This window comes from Phragmites australis, chromosome 5 (genome assembly GCF_958298935.1).
Source record: "Phragmites australis chromosome 5, lpPhrAust1.1, whole genome shotgun sequence".
Classification (NCBI taxonomy): Eukaryota; Viridiplantae; Streptophyta; class Magnoliopsida; order Poales; family Poaceae; genus Phragmites; species Phragmites australis.
Genome location: NC_084925.1, coordinates 3,018,532 through 3,035,519, shown reverse-complemented (window position 1 = coordinate 3,035,519; position 16,988 = coordinate 3,018,532). Strand labels below are relative to the sequence as shown.

General features: G+C 40.5%; 1 protein-coding gene across 2 annotated transcripts; it reads right to left on the bottom strand.

Annotated features, from left to right (window-relative positions):
• Positions 1–1,972: 1,972 nt before the first annotated feature.
• LOC133918417 (cold-responsive protein kinase 1-like) lies at positions 1,973–6,672 on the bottom strand. 2 transcript variants are annotated; one of them, XM_062362288.1, is made up of 7 exons: positions 6,346–6,672; positions 4,682–4,866; positions 4,461–4,576; positions 4,165–4,375; positions 3,381–3,618; positions 2,979–3,129; positions 1,973–2,592 (listed from the first exon to the last, which is right to left on the bottom strand). In XM_062362288.1, exons 2-7 carry the CDS (start codon positions 4,749–4,751, stop codon positions 2,185–2,187), a joined length of 1,194 nt encoding a protein of 397 aa, XP_062218272.1. In that variant the 5' UTR covers positions 4,752–4,866; positions 6,346–6,672; the 3' UTR covers positions 1,973–2,184. The 2 variants fall into 2 exon arrangements, with proteins under 2 accessions (XP_062218272.1, XP_062218273.1); XM_062362289.1 differs by having other exon boundaries at positions 1,973–2,556.
• Positions 6,673–16,988: the final 10,316 nt, after the last annotated feature.

Genomic DNA, 16,988 nt, shown 5'->3' with positions numbered 1-16,988 from the left:
AGAATGTATCTCTCCAATGGGCTTATCATATGCTCAATGCGGCAAGAGCTGCGTCTAGCTAGCACAGTGCATAGTGTGAGAAGGAATTTCTCAAAAGTTGAGTGACCACGTGTTTTTGCAAAAGATTTTGAATGACATAGACACAACAAATTCGTATACCCTAGGTCCTCAAATTAATTGGTTAGCCGCCTCACCGCCTTTGCCCCCTCTCGTCCTCTACCAACGGCAACCTTGCTGGCGGTGAGGAGTGGTCATGTCCTCCTTGTAGATCTACTAGTAGGATTTATTTTTCACTAATATAAACACTGCTATAATTTCTCATGGTGGCTGTGATGGTGTGACGATCATGTAAGATTGGATTCCTCCACCTCTCCTCTAGCAATAACAGTGTCATCGATGGTGGCAACTCTCGCGAATCATTTGGGAGGTTAACTTTTCTCCATTTCTTTGCGGTAGGGTTAGAGAACTTCATCATCCCCTTGTGTTGGTTGCTGTTTCGGGTCGATGTCTTCTTTGCCATCAGCCACAGATTTTGTTTTTGGCTACTGGATCTAGTGAATCCGTAGAAGGTAGCGCTAGATTTGATATTTTATCTCTTTCGAAGAAGACATTGCAGATGCTCATTCAAAGTCTTAGATGCATCTTGACATTGAGACATTGGCTATTGCGGCTATCAAGGATTAGAGTTTCTCGTTAGAGTTGGTATAATATTTTGACATTATACTTCGATCAACTACTGCAGGAGAGATGATAGATGACGAAGGTTACAAGAGGCGAAGAAAATGACCTGATTATATTATCTTTGTAATTTCTTTATCTCTTCAGAACCTCTATGTAATATGAGGATGTATTTTTCCATGTTTAATATAATTCCTAGTCCTATTCGAAAAAAAAGCAGGGACAGAGCTGCCACTGCGACCACATCCGCAATGGAGAAAAGAAGGTATAGTACCGGTGAGGGGCGAGGGCTGAGGGTAGCAGGACCCTGCCATGATTTGCGGTGGCCATGTTAGAGTCCTCAGCGACTGGGAGGAGCTGGGGTGCACCTGGGTCCCCCATTGCACAAAGAAAAGAGCCTGCATGCATTATTCTGATGATGGATGGAAACATCATGGCAGCTGCTTGGTTAATTGAACACCTGCGACGATGTTGGACGCCTGTGAGACGACACATCAGTGTCTCAGTTATCCAAAGCTCACTGAAGCTGAAAGTAACTGTAACAGTGTCCTGGAAGCAGGAGCCAGAAATTGATCACAATATATGCTTTGGATCACATTATTAGTACAATTTACAAGGCAGCACCCCAACAATATGCCTTGAAATCTAGAATTCTGGATTCTTACATCCAGGCTATGTACATGCTTATACTGACAATGACCTCAAACAGTCACCAGATTTATAATTTGCAACCAAACCCAAGCATCAGTAGGGGTATAATCAGATTGGATAATTCTCTATTCTATCCTATATTTTTTTCTTAGAGTCAGTTAGATATGGATAGCATTAGATAATTATTTCTTCATCCTATATCATATTCTATATTTTTTCGTGGAGTCAGAGTCAGAGCGGATAGTGCCACGAGCTTTCAGTTAGTCAAATAAATAAAAGAATTTCACTTCATTTGCATCCCCACAAAACACATCAAATATTATAGGGGTGCAATCAAAGTGAACACACAGGGAGCGATCGGTGAAATGTGAAACAAGAATATTTAGTATTATTTGTCTACGGATGTGTGACAATCTAACTTGATATTATCATCTTTTTAAGTAAAATCATAATAATTTTTCTTATAGTACCTAACATTCGGATACTTTGAACGGATACCAGTCGATTCGGAGTCGGACATAGATATTATCGAATAGTATCAGATAACTATTGTTACATCACACATTTGTTTTGCAAGTCTTCGAGCGGACGGGCGGGCAGATAGAAAATACCCATCCCATTTTCACCTCTAAGAAGCAGGATGTAAATGTACAATGAAAATATGTCATCAATCCAATATTATACATACATAAGTTATTTCCTCATATGTACTCCTTTGGCTCAACAATGATGTTCAGACTACAAATGAAGTAATTAAATCTATACATGAAAATCAAACCAGCAGGTACATTTCTGGAAAAGGTATTCGCCTAAGCTACTTCCTCTACATGATTTCATATTTGCAACCAATTCAGGTCACTCACGATCTGATATTGCAGTGAATGTCATGGAGGCTTGCGTTGTCTCTTGCGAGAGCAAAGAAGACTGTGCCATGGAGGATAGGAACGTGGACGATGAAGCTATGTTGTTTCCTTTCTTCATGCTCCTGACCTTAAGATCCCAGAAGTCGTTAATTATAGCGGGCTTACTGATATTCTCCGAGTTGACATCCATTTCGCCTGTAAGCATGCCGACGACCTTGGACATGTCGGGTCGATGCCTTGTGACATCTTGTGTACACAAAAGGCCAACTTTCAGGAATCTGCAGGCTTCTGCAACATCCAAGTCATCACCCAAAGAGCTGTCTATACTTTTCTCCAAACCTCCCTGCTCATAATACATCCATGTCTGCAAGAGGAGAACCCCATTTGTGATCTCTGGGAACTGTAGGAATAAAGAACAAAAGCAATTGTTTAGAAAATTTGCTCCCCTGACACTCATGCGATGAGTTTCAGGAAAAGGTAGCAAATAACTTTCTGTGTGGTGTATAGCAGCAGATTAAGAGTGTGACAATGGTAACCATTTTTTTATGCTCTACTAAACCTGAGATGCTGAAATGCATGTACTACATATATCTATATGAGTTCTCTTACAGGAAACAATGGCTACTCTTATGCACATCGAAATCATGCATCACATATCATACTCATTTGCAGAGAACTTCAGCTTAAAAAATTAAGTAATTAATTAATGATGGCAAAAGCAACAACTTCCACTATGCAAGGAATAACGGAAAGATATGTCAAATGTAATCTTGAATTTCCTCTAACCTTTTCAAGAAGTATTTGATCTTCATACGATAATCTTGTATTGGTGTTGGATCTCCCGCTAACTATTTCTAGAAGCAGAACGCCAAAACTATAAACATCTGATTTGCGTGTCACTTGTCCTCGAATGGCATACTCAGGAGCCAAGTAACCTCTGTCAATTAAAACTCGAGTAAGGAAAGTTAAAAAGGTATTCATAGGCTGTTAATATCATTTCTGAATAATTAGAATTGTCATTGTTTCCCTGAACTTTCAGGCTATAATTTAACATGAACACCCATGTACCCAACTAAGTTGAAAGAATGGCACAAAAACTAGCTTCTGCAGGCACTCAAGAAAAAAAAAGAAACAGAAAAAATATAAAGTGGAGCTGGCAACTCGTTTCATATAGCACATTTCACTTACAGTGTTCCTGCAACTCTTGTGCTAACATGTGTTGCGTTTGGTGGTAGAAGCTTTGCTAAACCGAAATCAGAGATTTTTGGGGTAAGATCCGTATCAAGAAGTATATTGCTTGCTTTAATGTCTCGGTGAACAATGTGGGGACTGACACCATGATGGAGGTATGCTAGTCCCCGTGCAATGCCAAGGCAAATTTTTACTCGAGTTGTCCAATTGAACTGGATATTGCTGTGACCAGAACCTGAAAAATGAAAAGTTAAGGAACGTTAGAACATATATCTGTAGTTGTCATAGTTAACTTATTAATTTTAGCTGTACTCATTTGGTATGCCTTTTTTATGATACTATATCCGCTCTCTTTTACTTGTCGTTTAGGATATCAACACGATCTCCAACAAAAAACATTTATCTATTACTTTTGACAACTACCTCTTAATAAAAGTTGATAAAAATTAGATGATATTAAAGTATTTTTCATGAAAAATTCATTACTATCATTTTCATATGCTAAATCCTAATAGTTTTGTATATATTAGTGGTCAAAGTTTCTAAAGTTTGACTGCACGCATTCTAGGACGATATCTATTTGAGAACGGAAGTAGTATATACTAGAAAATATAAATTATAATGTATATGTATGATTTAGTTCAAATATATAAGAATAGTTACCAATATTATACTAAACTATATGATATATACAAAAAAAAAACAACACAATTAATTTCTCTGTGGGTTCCCGCGGACCCCATGAAAATGGGTAGAAAGCATTCAAGTAACCACGACATACCTAGAAGTGTTTGTGAAAGGCTATTATTTTCAAGATAATTGTAAACAAGGATTCTTTGGTCTCCTTCCACACAGTACCCATAAAGTTTCACAAGATTATCATGTGAAATGTCGGAAATTGCCATGAGTTCGTTCAGAAACTCCTTTACTCCTTGCCTTGACTCTGACGAGAGGACCTTGACAGCAACAATTGTTCCATCCTTGAGCCGTCCCTACACCATTAAGTTGTCCAATGTCAAACACGTCTACATTAATCACAATTTCAGAGTCATCTTTGTTGAAGGTTATGAATATTACCTTGTACACAGAACCAAAACCACCCTGACCAATCTTGTTCGATGGGTTAAAATTTTCTGTTGACCTTACTATCTCATTATAAGTGTATCTTTTTATATTCGTACAACCAGGGAGGTCTACACAAATAGGGTTAAATGTCACAATAAGGAACATATCAAGGTAGAAAACGGTGTAACATGTTATGTAAACAGTGATATATGCCCCATGTATGAGATCTTTACCTTCATTACGATGAGAACTTTCTTGCCGTGTTGCCCTTCTTTTCTTGCAAAAGATAGAAAAGCAACTCATTACTGAGATTCTCAAACTATTATATCCGCCTCAGTGCTATCAGCTCAACAATTCAGCTCGCACTTATGATATCAACACGAGCATTTTATCGATCTCCATTGACTGCTATCATGTCCTGAAAAGAGAGAATGCCAGTTATGGTTACCTGCAAAGAAAGCTATATTGGATACATATCATTTTGATTTTCAAACGTACTATTTATGGTTAACAATTTTGGTCAAGATTCTCCATTGAATGTTGCAACCTATATGAGTATCGAGAATGCTTGAAACACAAAAGTAGCATTGCTGGCCGATATTGTGACAAATTCTATAACAAACTGCAAAAGAAAAAGCAAGCACACAGGCTGCTTGCAAAACTCCCACAAGCTCAGGGCTTTCACAAGTGATGTTGATAGTGTCAACAAGAACTTCCTGTGATCTTACAAGGCTTTTAACTAGGTCGACATCTTATGATGCGGCAGGGAGCAGCCCTAAAAATGATGGCCCTGTTGGGCTGGATTTGGAATGCAGCACAATATTTTCAACTCTCTCTTCAAAGCAAATCTAACCCTATAAAATATCACATAGGGAATATTCTCACATTGCCAGTGTACGCAACGCCACAAGTTTCAACTTGTTGGGAGTCTTAGGCCCTGTTCAGCACACAGGAATTTCACATGGATCTCATATGAAATAGTTTGATTCCCAAAAACTAGGAAAATCCCCATGTTCAAAACGGGGCCTTAGGGCTTAGGCCTATCATGATGCCAGGCTGATCATACTTCTACAAGATGGTGCAGTTCTCTGGGTTCATTGATTGACATTCGAATCAGAAGGTACACTAGGCTTTTGTTTGCTTAGAGTTCAAAGTTCAACAGGGCCAGCAATGCTGATGCACTTCAAGCTTATGTATGTTCGAGCTCACCGCAAGCATGGAGTTTTAATCGTTGAACCACAATTAATTTGTACATGTGGGCAGGTGAAATCAACCAACTTAGGCTGAGAACCGAATACAAATCAACTAATTTATCCAGAGGGACGCCATTATTGGACATGCATCACCACATCAATAATTGCCTTCCCAACACACCCAACTAAGAAAGGGATAAACTTTGATGTGCTTTGTCAACGAAAACTGATATTAATGATCTAACTAACTCCAGCAGCACTAAATTTAGTCCATGATTAGACCTAAACTATACTGCAACCAATAGTTTTAGTGCATGATTACACTTAATCTCCTAAAAGTCCAACAATCACCGTCAGCATAGTTAACACCTTTCCACATTTTTCAACACATATTACCAATTTGTAAAAACTACCATAAGAAAACCGCCGTAAGAGCGCAATCAAGAACGCTAGTCCTTCAGCGCAAACCTTCATCTCACAAACAATTCAGAAACCCTCGATCAATCAACATAGGAAGTACCTACAAGGATACAACACCCCTAATCAGGGGCGGAGCCAGGTGTCGGCCAACCTGGGCTCCGCCCCCCCCCCCCCCCCTTTGCCTCGTGCAAGTTCTTGAGGAACATGCAGCTGCGAGCCCATGGACCCCGCCTGCCTGCCATTCCTCTGAATATATTCAGAAAAAAAAAAACAAGCAAGCTCACCTGAACCGCCGCCGCCACCGGGAGGCCGGCCCCAATCCAATCCAGCCGACGCGACGCGACGCGACAGAGACAGCCCCAGCAACGCGAGCAAGAACACAACGCGCCTTATCGCCGCGCACCCGCAGTAGAAACCGCACCAAGAGCCGGCTCCAACTCCCCTCCCTGGCTCCCCAGCCGCTCCCGAAGGCTCGACGAAGCCTCCCCCCTCGAGCCTCAAGTGTCGTGCCGCCACGGGGCGTCGGGACGCAGCAGCGGCGAGCTTTCGCGAGGGTGAGAATGGCGGCTTGGGCTGTGGCCTCTTGGTGGGGGAACTGGCTGCAAGTATTTGACCTCCGAAATGGAAGACGACGAAGCCGGGGGGGGGGGGGGTTCAAACCGTTGACCACGTGGGCGTGTCGGCCGGTCCGGGCGCGGCGCAGCCGTGTGGGGCGGACTCGAACCGGACGCGTGGTTGGGTGGGTCGGGTTCGACGCGGCGTCAAACGCAATCGCAAGCGACCGAGACTACACAGACTAGTCACATGGGGTGGTCCAGGGGGAACCGGTTTATCTGAGGTAGCTCACGGGTGAGGTCTGTCGGTGACACGTGAATCTACTCTCGTTTAGGGTTTTAAAAAATTTGGGATAGTGGTGGTTTGGACCGTGATTAAATCGAGTCAATCCAATTGATAGAGGCAGCGTTTGGGCTTCGATGATTTCTTGCTAATTTATCTACTCCCTGTGTTATAAATATATATTATGCGTGTCGTTTTAGGTAAGATATAGTTTTTAATATATAGTTTTAATCACTATTTTTTATTAGAATATATTTATAAAATATATTAAATTTGTGATATTATGTAACAAATTTCTAATTATTGTTACAGGTTGCTCATTCTTAAGTTACTTTGCGTGCTGTGAATATGTTGTTTGCTTGTCCACCTGTTTTATCATTGTTTGTTTGGTGTTTTTTTGTGTTTTTAAGTTGATAGTGGTTCCCACGATGCTCGAGTTTTACGTAGGAGGTCAAGTATGTGTCATGCCTCATATTTTGCTACCTATGTTTTGTGTCTCCTTTTTTTTCTGCATGAACTTCTATTTATGTGTCTTTTCATTGGGCTGGGGCGGGGTACGAATAGGAGACATTGTCTACTCGTCTTTCACTTCTGATGTGACAACGGAAAATCGTCATAAGCGTCGAAGGTTGGATGATCACCGTCGATTGAAATTACCAGGTAGTCCTGTTGTAGATTTTCTGTCATTATGGTTGGTGCGATTACCTGGTAGGGGGGCTTAATGTGATGGATTCCCTTGTTTTCCTCATAGATTTGACCGAGGGTTGTGTTGTGACTAATCTATATGCGTGGTTCACACAGGAATATATAGATTACTTAAAAGGTATAGGTACATATATAGGATTGACCTCAGACTTTTTTTGTCTCGTCATGTGTGACTGTGTCTTACTCTGTTTGATTCCTTGCCATTTCCGTTGCACAGAGTCTTGTCGTGAGAGATTGTATTTTGGCTCTCCTGATTTTCAGTGTCAACATTGCCATGCATTCTTCTGGTATCCAGAAACTGTCCAGGGATCCTCTACTGCTAGGGGACAAGGCCCGATTTATAACCTATGTTTTAAGAGTGGGTAAGTTCGGATTCCACCATTTAAAGAACTATCGCCCTTTCTTCGAGACCTCTTAAAATTCGATGATCATTCTCGATGTAAAAAATTCTTAAGATAGATTCGTCAATACAATTGTTCATTTGCTTTTACCTCCATGGGTGCTAGAATAGATAATGCTATAAACAAAGGTCGAGGTCCATATGTGTTCCGTATTAATGGACAAATTCATCATCGTATTGGATCTTTACTTCCGGCAGATGGTGAGGCCCCACGATTTGTTGAGCTTTATATTTACTATACTAAAAATGAGGTGGTGAATAGAATCCATGTTTTAGATCCATCTTAAAGGCTAGAAGGTGAATTAGATAAAGAGATTATCAAAGGTTTGTTATAGATGTTGGATGAGTATAATCCTTTAGTCAAAAAATTTAGAATGGTAAGGGATCGGTTAAAAGAGTATGTTGGTGAAAATTTGGGCATCAAAATTATTGGTGCTCGTGATGATGACCCCGTCCAATATAACCTCCCGACGTGTGATGAGCTCGCTCTATTAGTGGTTGGCGATTTCTCACTTGATACTTTTAAGTGTGATATAGTGGTCCATTGTTTTGATGGTAACCTTCGCCAGATATCAACACTTCATCTTGCTCTTATGGCCTTACAATGTCCACTTTTGTTCCCCTACGGTGAATGTGGTTTCCAAGTAGGTGTCCTTTATGATGCCGCTGATCTGACAAGGCCAAATGCTCGGAATAAAATAACAATGCAAGATTACTATCGTTACTGCTTTTACTATAGAAGAAACCAGCCAAGTCCCTATATGTGTTATGGTAGATTATCTTCACAGGCTAAGGTTGATGCCCGAGCTTGCATTGATGATAATAGGTTGCAGTGGATTATTGACAATCAGGCTAAGCTTAAAGTCGAAAAATTCCAAGGAATAGCCGATGTTGTGGCAAGTGGTTGTATAGATGGTGATATTGTAGGTAAGTGTACATACCTTCCTGCAAGCCATACTGGGGGGTAGACGGTACACAATTCAGAATTTTCATGATGTGGTTGCGATAACTAGAGTCTATGGTCTTACAGATATATTTTTAACTTTCACGTGTAATCCAAAGTGGTCTGAAATTACTGAATCTCTTAGATTCGAACGTGGTCAAAACCACACCGATAGGGCCGATATTATTGTTAGGGTGCATCACATGAAATTAGAGGAGATGCTAGGAAATATCAAGGGTGGTACGCCCTTTGGGCCTATTAATGTAGGTGTGTGGTCTTTTCGTTCGCTGTGTTTCTACCCTTTGTCCTCACCTGTCTGTTTCCCTTCCTTCTATCATTCTTAACTAGGTTCCTCTTGTTTTCTTTGTCTTACCTTTTTTTTAACCTGTTTCCGTTTACCAGTGCTTCACACTGTTGAGTTCCAAAAGCGTGGCTTGCCTCATCCGCATATGCTCCTATGGCTCCGTCTCGTAGTATCTACTCCTACGACTGAGCTCATAGATTCCTTCATCAGTGCTGAGATCCTAGATCCAGAGGTTGACCCTCTTGGCTATGCTCTTGTTGCAGAGCATATGATATATTGCCCTTGTGGCGCAGATAACCCAAATTATTCTTGCATGAAAAATGATGTTTGCTCTAAAGGCTATCTGAAACCATTCTCTGATGAAACTAGAATCGATGACCAAGGCTTCATTGTGTATAAACGTCATCAAAGTGGAAAATATGTTAAGAAAGGAAACATCGATTTAGATAACCGATGGGTAGTACCTTATAACATGACTCTTCTTAAAAAATTCCAGGCTCACATTAATGTTGAATAATGTAATAGGACGCATGTTTTAAAATATTTTTTCAAATATGTGACAAAGGGTCCTGACTGTGCAAAAATCGACCTTGAGCGAATACGGAAGGGTGAAGATACATGATGTATGCTACAACTAGGACTATTAATGAGGTAAAAGAATATCTAGATTGTCGATACATTTGTGAGCAAGACGCGTGTTAGGGAGTATTTGACTATGATATACATGTCCATGTTCCGCATGTAGAACGATTGCCTGTTCACTTACCTAAACGAGAATTGGGTTACTTACAGAGATACATATAATTTGTCTGCAGTCATAGTGAACGAGCGCGTGAAACGAATTATGCTAACCGAGTGGTTTTTAGCTAACCAAAAATACCCACAAGGAAATAACTTAACTTATTGTGAGTACCCTACCTTGTTTACATGGGATGAAACAGATAGAGTATGGAACGAAAGGCACCATGGTTTTAAGATAGGCCACCTATATTTTATGCACCATAGCGTGGGAGAATGATACTTTTTAAGAATGTTATTAATGATTGTGAAATGTGCAAAGAGCTACGAAGACGTTAGAACTTATGAGGAAATAGTCTATAGTATGTTCAAAGAAACATGTGCAGTCCGAGGTCTTTTAGGAGATGATACTGTGTGGCTCAATGTTTTTAACGAAGCCGTTATGTGGGCTTCATCACCTCAGCGTAGAAAACTTTTTGTTACTATGTTGTTGTTTTGTGATGTCAAGGATGAATTTCTGCTTTTTGAGAAAGTTTAGTTTCATTTGGGAGATGAAATTCAGCACCGACCGAAACAAACTTTGCGAAAACCAAATTTTGTCCTTCCTTTGCCTGACCTAAAGGACATGGTACTTGATGAGATCTCTATTTTACTTAATAAACATGGGACCAATATAAAATACTATAATTTGCCTAGCAAGAACGAAAAAGCTTCACCGTTTTTCAAAAATAGACTTATAGACGATGAGATGTATTACAACCTACCTGAATTAGAGACGAAATCTGCATTCTTGTGTAGTCGTTTGAACACAGAATAGATGGAAGCTTTTCGACAAATAGTTAGTTGTGCCTCAGATGAAACTCCTGGGTTTTTCTTTGTTTCGGGATTTGGTGGTACTAGGAAAACTTTTCTTTGAATGCAATAGTGTCATTTTTAAGAGCGAAAGGAAAAATTGTCCTCACTGTGGCGTCTTCTGGTGTAGCAGCTTTGCTTTTGCTCGGTGGAAGAACTGCTCATTCTCGGTTTAAGATACCCATTAATATTGATGATAGTACTATTTGTGATATTAAGAGGGGCACCATGCTAGCTGAGCTGATTGTTAAGACATCGTTGGTTATTTGGGATGAGGCTATTACAACCCACATGAAATATATTGAAACACTAGATAGAACTCTACACGATATCATTGGAGGGTAGGATCCCGAGGCAAAAGATCTTGTGTTTGGTGGCAAAGTAATTGTGCTTGGTGATGATCTAAGACAAATTCTTCCTGTTATAGAAGATGGTACTAGGTCTGAGGTAATGAATGTTTCAATTACTAATTCTCTATTGTGGCATCAGGTGAACGTCTTAAAATTAACAACCAATATGAGACTCTTCTCATCTGATTTTGATCCTATTGTGCAATCTAAAATTGCTGAATTTAGCAGCTTGATATTTGTGAACCAAAGTTGCCTACCGAAAAACATGATAATGAGACTGAACCAACATGGATAGAGATATCTTATGATTTTTTGCTTCATACAGATGGTGATAAAATTGCTTGTATTGTTGCTTCTGTTTATCCAGATTTTTTTAGGCTAAATTTTTTGATGCATCATATTTATATAAACGAGCTATATTAACACCCACAAATGAGACTGCTGATGAAGTAAATTCATATATTTTGCACCTTGTTCTAGGTGAGGAAAAAGAATACCTAAGCTGCGACAATTTCTAAATCAACATATACAGTTGGGGATGCAAATATGCTATATCCTATCGAGTTTTTTTAACTCACTTAAGTTTAACAATTTCCCTCAACATCGTCTTGTATTAAAAAAGGTGTTCCTATCATGTTGTTACGTAACCTTAGCCAAACAAAAGGGTTGTGCAATGGAACACGGCTAAAAATCTTGCTGACCTAGTGATTGAAGCAATTATTATAACTAGCAAAAATGTTGGGCAAATTGTTTATATACCCATGATAGTTTTGTCTTAAAAAAAACAAGATGCCATTTAGTGTCCAATATCGTCAATTTTCTATTAAAATATGCTATGCTGTAACTATAAATAAAAGCCAAGAACAAACTCTTGACAATGCTTATTTGGATCACTTATGTCGAAATTTAGACCAGACACAGTCATGAGCTGTTTATTGACTTGCAAAATGTCGAGATTGCATAGTGCCAGTAGTAGTAGACATTAAAGTGTATGTTTAATATATTACATCGTTATATACAAACAAGATACGAAATATAGCGACATGAAATTTGATATAGCTTCGTCAAAAGAAAAGAAAAGGTTCCATCATCTATGTTAGTGGGACCAAAGTTGCTGATCAACATTGATTTTTAATTTAAGCAAATCAGAATTTAAAGAAGCAAATAAATGTCGAAAGAAAATAACTACTTTGTTCCGTCATACCATCATAAGATTAATTCTATTAATCTTTTCATGGCATAATCAAAAGGAGAACTAACTAAGGGGCATCTCAAAGTAATTAAGTAAGCCAACTTCAGGCTATAAAGAGATCTCAACCGAGGCTAAATTTATCTGACTTTCCCGACTTCAAAGTCGAATGCTTAGTGTTGAGCATGGGAATTAAAAACAAAGTTGATGTTAAGAACATATCCAGCAGTTCCATGTCTCTGGTTCTGTAATCAAATGGATCCATGCATGCAAACATGATAATATGAGCCGCCAGCTTGTGGCTTCCAGGGTGCCCAATTATGATACTCTTTTTAGCCAACCTGCAAGATACTTGAAAGTGTTAGAAAAACAATATGAAAATTATCAACCATTGCAGTAAAAATCTCCCATTGTATTTGTAGTGATTACTTTAATGTAAAAGCAAGTAAACCTCAAGCATGAGATGCACATGAACAGGTAGCACAGAGAAATAAAACATCAGTTTGGCTCATAGGTGATCACCAAGGTAAATCAAATTAAAGATATACTCACTATATAAGAAATTGGGTTGCTTGCATTTGGGCACCATTTATACTGTTGTGTGCAATGCAGAGAAACCTAAAGCAGATCATATAATTGCACGAAACAGAGTATGGGAAAAGACTATTCACCAATACAGCAGAACTGCTAAGAGATATATGGCTGTATAAATTCAAGTAATGGGTAGCTTGTATTTGTGTATTTTGGGACAGTACATCTTGTTGTGTAAGATGGAAAGGAAGATTTGATCTAAAGTAATGGGAGGTGAACTGGTAAATATACTACAAAAATACTGTTATACGTTTAGAACCATGGCACACGTGATTCGTCATTGAGCCACGGTTTCTCGATTCGTCATTGAGCCAATTACACTACTAATATTCAAATTAGCTGTTCCATTGCTAGTTCACCATCTTCTTTCGTCCTCCAGATGTTCCGTCGATGCAAGCATCATCTACCAACTTCTATCTTATTGGAATCTCCTCACTTCACATCCCTATCACTGACATATGGGACCAAACTCATACGTTAGTAACGACATCACTGACGTCAAGGGATAACGACGTCACTAACGTCAGGGGATCCCGATCCACTTGTACCGCACAACAAACAAACAGGTTAGACCGAGTGTCCACTGGACAAGAGATGGAAGAAGAAGCAGCTCCCAGACTCCGGTCATCGCCTTCATTCAGATCAGACGGACCCGGTAACTAATTGTGCCAGGGGTTGAATCTGGGCACCGGCACGGGCCTCTTGCTGGCGTCGAACTCCACGTTTGCCTCGGCTTGGCGTTGGCCCCCGGCGTCGTCTGGACGCCGTCCTTGACATGGAAGGTGTTCAGGAGTGCAGTGGAGCAGAAGGGCGAGCCATGGATGAAGCGTATGGCCGAGCTGTGTGAACATGTCACCCTGAGATCTGCATCAGTTTCTTTAATTTTCCGGCAAAAAAAAACTTGGGTTATTTGATTCTCTTTGACCAAAACACCTCATTTTCAAATGCTTATTTCAGTACAGACGAAGCCCTAAATGCCGACCATGTGAAGATCATCCCTGACTAATGACTAGTATTTCATTTGTTGCTTTCCGGCCGTATAAATTGGTGTTGTTTCGCCGTGTCATGTGATCAGACGAGACATTCGCTACTTGGAGCACAGTTAGGACAGTTGAGAATCTCATTTGGTTGTGCGTACAGGTACAATAACGCAGCAAGTTTCAGATTCAGATGGGCACCGTGGCGATGTACGGGCAGTATGTCACAAACATATGATACACAGATCGCATGCTCCTTCCTTTGGACCCGCAGCAGCTATGCGCTATCGAGTCCCGAGTAAATATATATGGACAATACATACATATCCAATATTCCAATTCAATTCCTAATACGAAAATCTACCTGTGTCTCAGCTCTGAAATTGGTCGCTATTAACAGTAAACAATGCAGTACTAGGCACCCACAAGCCACAAGTGGCTCTGAACATGGAAGAGAGTTTGGCCAAGGACCATCTGTCCCTCAAGTCCACAGATTTGGCCACCCATCGGTCGGCTTTCCCGAGCTCCTCCTTGCATTGCTCCTCTGCAATCAATCATCGAGACATTCTTGGCCTTTGTAGCTCCCGGACCACCCGTGGTAGATGCATGGCATAGGGGCCATTTGTTGTTTCGAATGCCATATGTGCTCTGCAAACTCCAAATCCAACTCATCTTGAACAGCATTTACCTGACAACAATCTAAAAGCTCCGCAAAGGCAGCAGACACAGCTTTCACGGTGCAGTTTTCTGGGGGCACAGATGGGGTAGCATTCATGTTGATGTTACCAGGACCGGTCCACGAAATCGTCCCCGGCTAGCATTGCAATTTGGAAATCCCAGGCCCGTCGAAAACCAGTGGCAATTCTTAGTCTTACGCCGCCGCTGCTGCGAGCAGGAGATGGAACAGCCGGCCGGCGACGAGCTGCTCCGCCGTACGTGATCCATGGACAGCGCTAATGCCCAACCAATCTGCTCGCGTGCGTGCTGTGCCGTGATGTCAGGGAAACCACCGTGGGGCCCCAGAGAGAGGAGGAAGGGCGTCCGCGTGGAATGGGATCCTCTAATGTCTATGGAGCAAAGTCAGATAGCTACAGTCCCTCTGACTTTGTTCCATCTTAGTCGTGTGTTTGAGAAACAATAGAACAGATTTGGAGCTACAGTAGATGACTGAACAGTAAATCTGTGCATTATTTTGGTGACCAGTAGTTGTGCACAGTATTCCGATAAGACTCATTTTACTGTTTGCCTCTGACGTTGAAGCGATTATATTCCTGTCCGCGTAGGTCTCTCACAGAAGAAGGGTTGGGTGGTGGGGGTTTCAAATGGTGACCACCCCCGACTTGATATTTAGCTTCATTTCGTAATTAAATCGTGACGAAAAACCTGAAATATTTTGTAGATATGGATGATCCAAAAAGTTTCGGAGTCAAACACAAATTATCGGGAGAGAACGAAAAAAAGAGAAATCTGGATTCGGGGTGGACAGTATTTCAAACACCAGCCACACCTGGACCTCATATTTCAATTTGTTTCTGAATCAAATCACGACTAAAAACTCTAAAATAAATCACGTTGACAGAGAACAAGATGGAGAAACATTACATAAAATTTCAAGCTCAACAAAAACTCGTGGATGGAGAACAAAAAAGAAAAAGAAATCTAGACTCGGGGTGGACGGTTGAACTATTATTTTCCTTTGTTTCCCAATCAAACAGGAACGAAAAGAATATGAAATAAATCACAGACATTTGAAATGACTAGTTAAATGCCCGTGTGTTGCTACGGGCAAAAAAAAAAAAAAAATCAGTGATAGGGGCATCATGTTAATCGCAATCTAGAGCTGTTATAACTACAATATAAACAAGTCCGTGCCTGCTATTGAATCATTGTATCCGATACAGAGATTCGTCAAATGGACATAAGGAACAACGGTGGCAGGTTTGGCGAGGAAGGACAAGGGTTCACAGGCCATGGTGGTGCAGGTAACTTCCCTTCGGCTCATCAGATCCACGGCTGATCGATGCTTATGCTGGATAAACGCTTGCATTGCTTCTCGTTCGATTTGTCATGGTACTTACCAACAAGGCAACAAGCTACGTAGATGAACCAACAGGTGACATGAATAACTTGTATATGCTAAGTAATGATCAATGCTATATATTTACTTATAGGTTCTCGTAATAATAATACAGAGAATATGGAACTTAGTTATATTCTGGATTGGACGGTTTGGTTTTGGTTGCCAGCACCGGATGTATTGTGTTGCAGTTTCTAACATCTCCGTCTTAAAAACAGAAGTTGAGCATATTAAGTGTAAACAGAAGTGGTATATATTACTAATAATCAGTCTAAAACTAACAAAACTGGCCATCGAAAATGGTCATTTAGGAGCACATACAACAACAGAAATATCCCTCCCATTCATGTACTCATCAGAAGAGTTCAACACCTCCAACTTGTCAGTCGGGCTGATAGGTACTCCAGTATCGTACTCGCCTTCCTTGTCATCGCGCACTGATCTTGCCCAGCGGCGATAAGGAATTGTGTCGCATCCCTGCACCATGTCCGCGTAAGACTCGTCCAGACCTGTTGAGAGGTCAACAGGTGGTACTCCACCAGCTACATCAGGCTCTGGTTCTCTCTTGTCAGGTTGGCTTCTCCTACGCAAGCCATGGCTTCTCTGCAAGAGGAGACTCTAGCTGCAACCTCACCTGTTAAGGATGTTGAAAAGGAGTTACAGGCCAAGCAAGAATTCATATACGCCAATCTTCAAACAGACTAAAAATTCAAACTGATAATAATTATGATTAGAAATGTAATACTAAAAATTGCTATGGAAAACAAACGATCTGGTGCTACCAGTGGGATGAACAAATAAAAAAAGGACACCATGCCACTACCTAATTATGCAGCAGATCACACTGATGGTGCTGGTACGGAATTTAAGAAAAGAAAGAGTAAAATGCAAAAGGCCCAATTGACTAAGAGGCTATATGATTCACATTTACTCCCAACAATCAAACTTGTCTTTGATTTACAAC

Excerpts from the sequence above, each read along its gene's own strand:
- LOC133918417 (XM_062362288.1), bottom strand. The coding sequence starts at position 4,751 with ATGAGTTGCTTTTCTATCTTTTGCAAGAAAAGAAGGGCAACACGGCAA. Across the intron at positions 3,619-4,164 it reads CCTTTCACAAACACTTCTAG|GTTCTGGTCACAGCAATATC; the intron begins GTATGTCGTGGT and ends TTCATTTTTCAG. Across the intron at positions 3,130-3,380 it reads ACAAGAGTTGCAGGAACACT|AGGTTACTTGGCTCCTGAGT; the intron begins GTAAGTGAAATG and ends TTTAATTGACAG.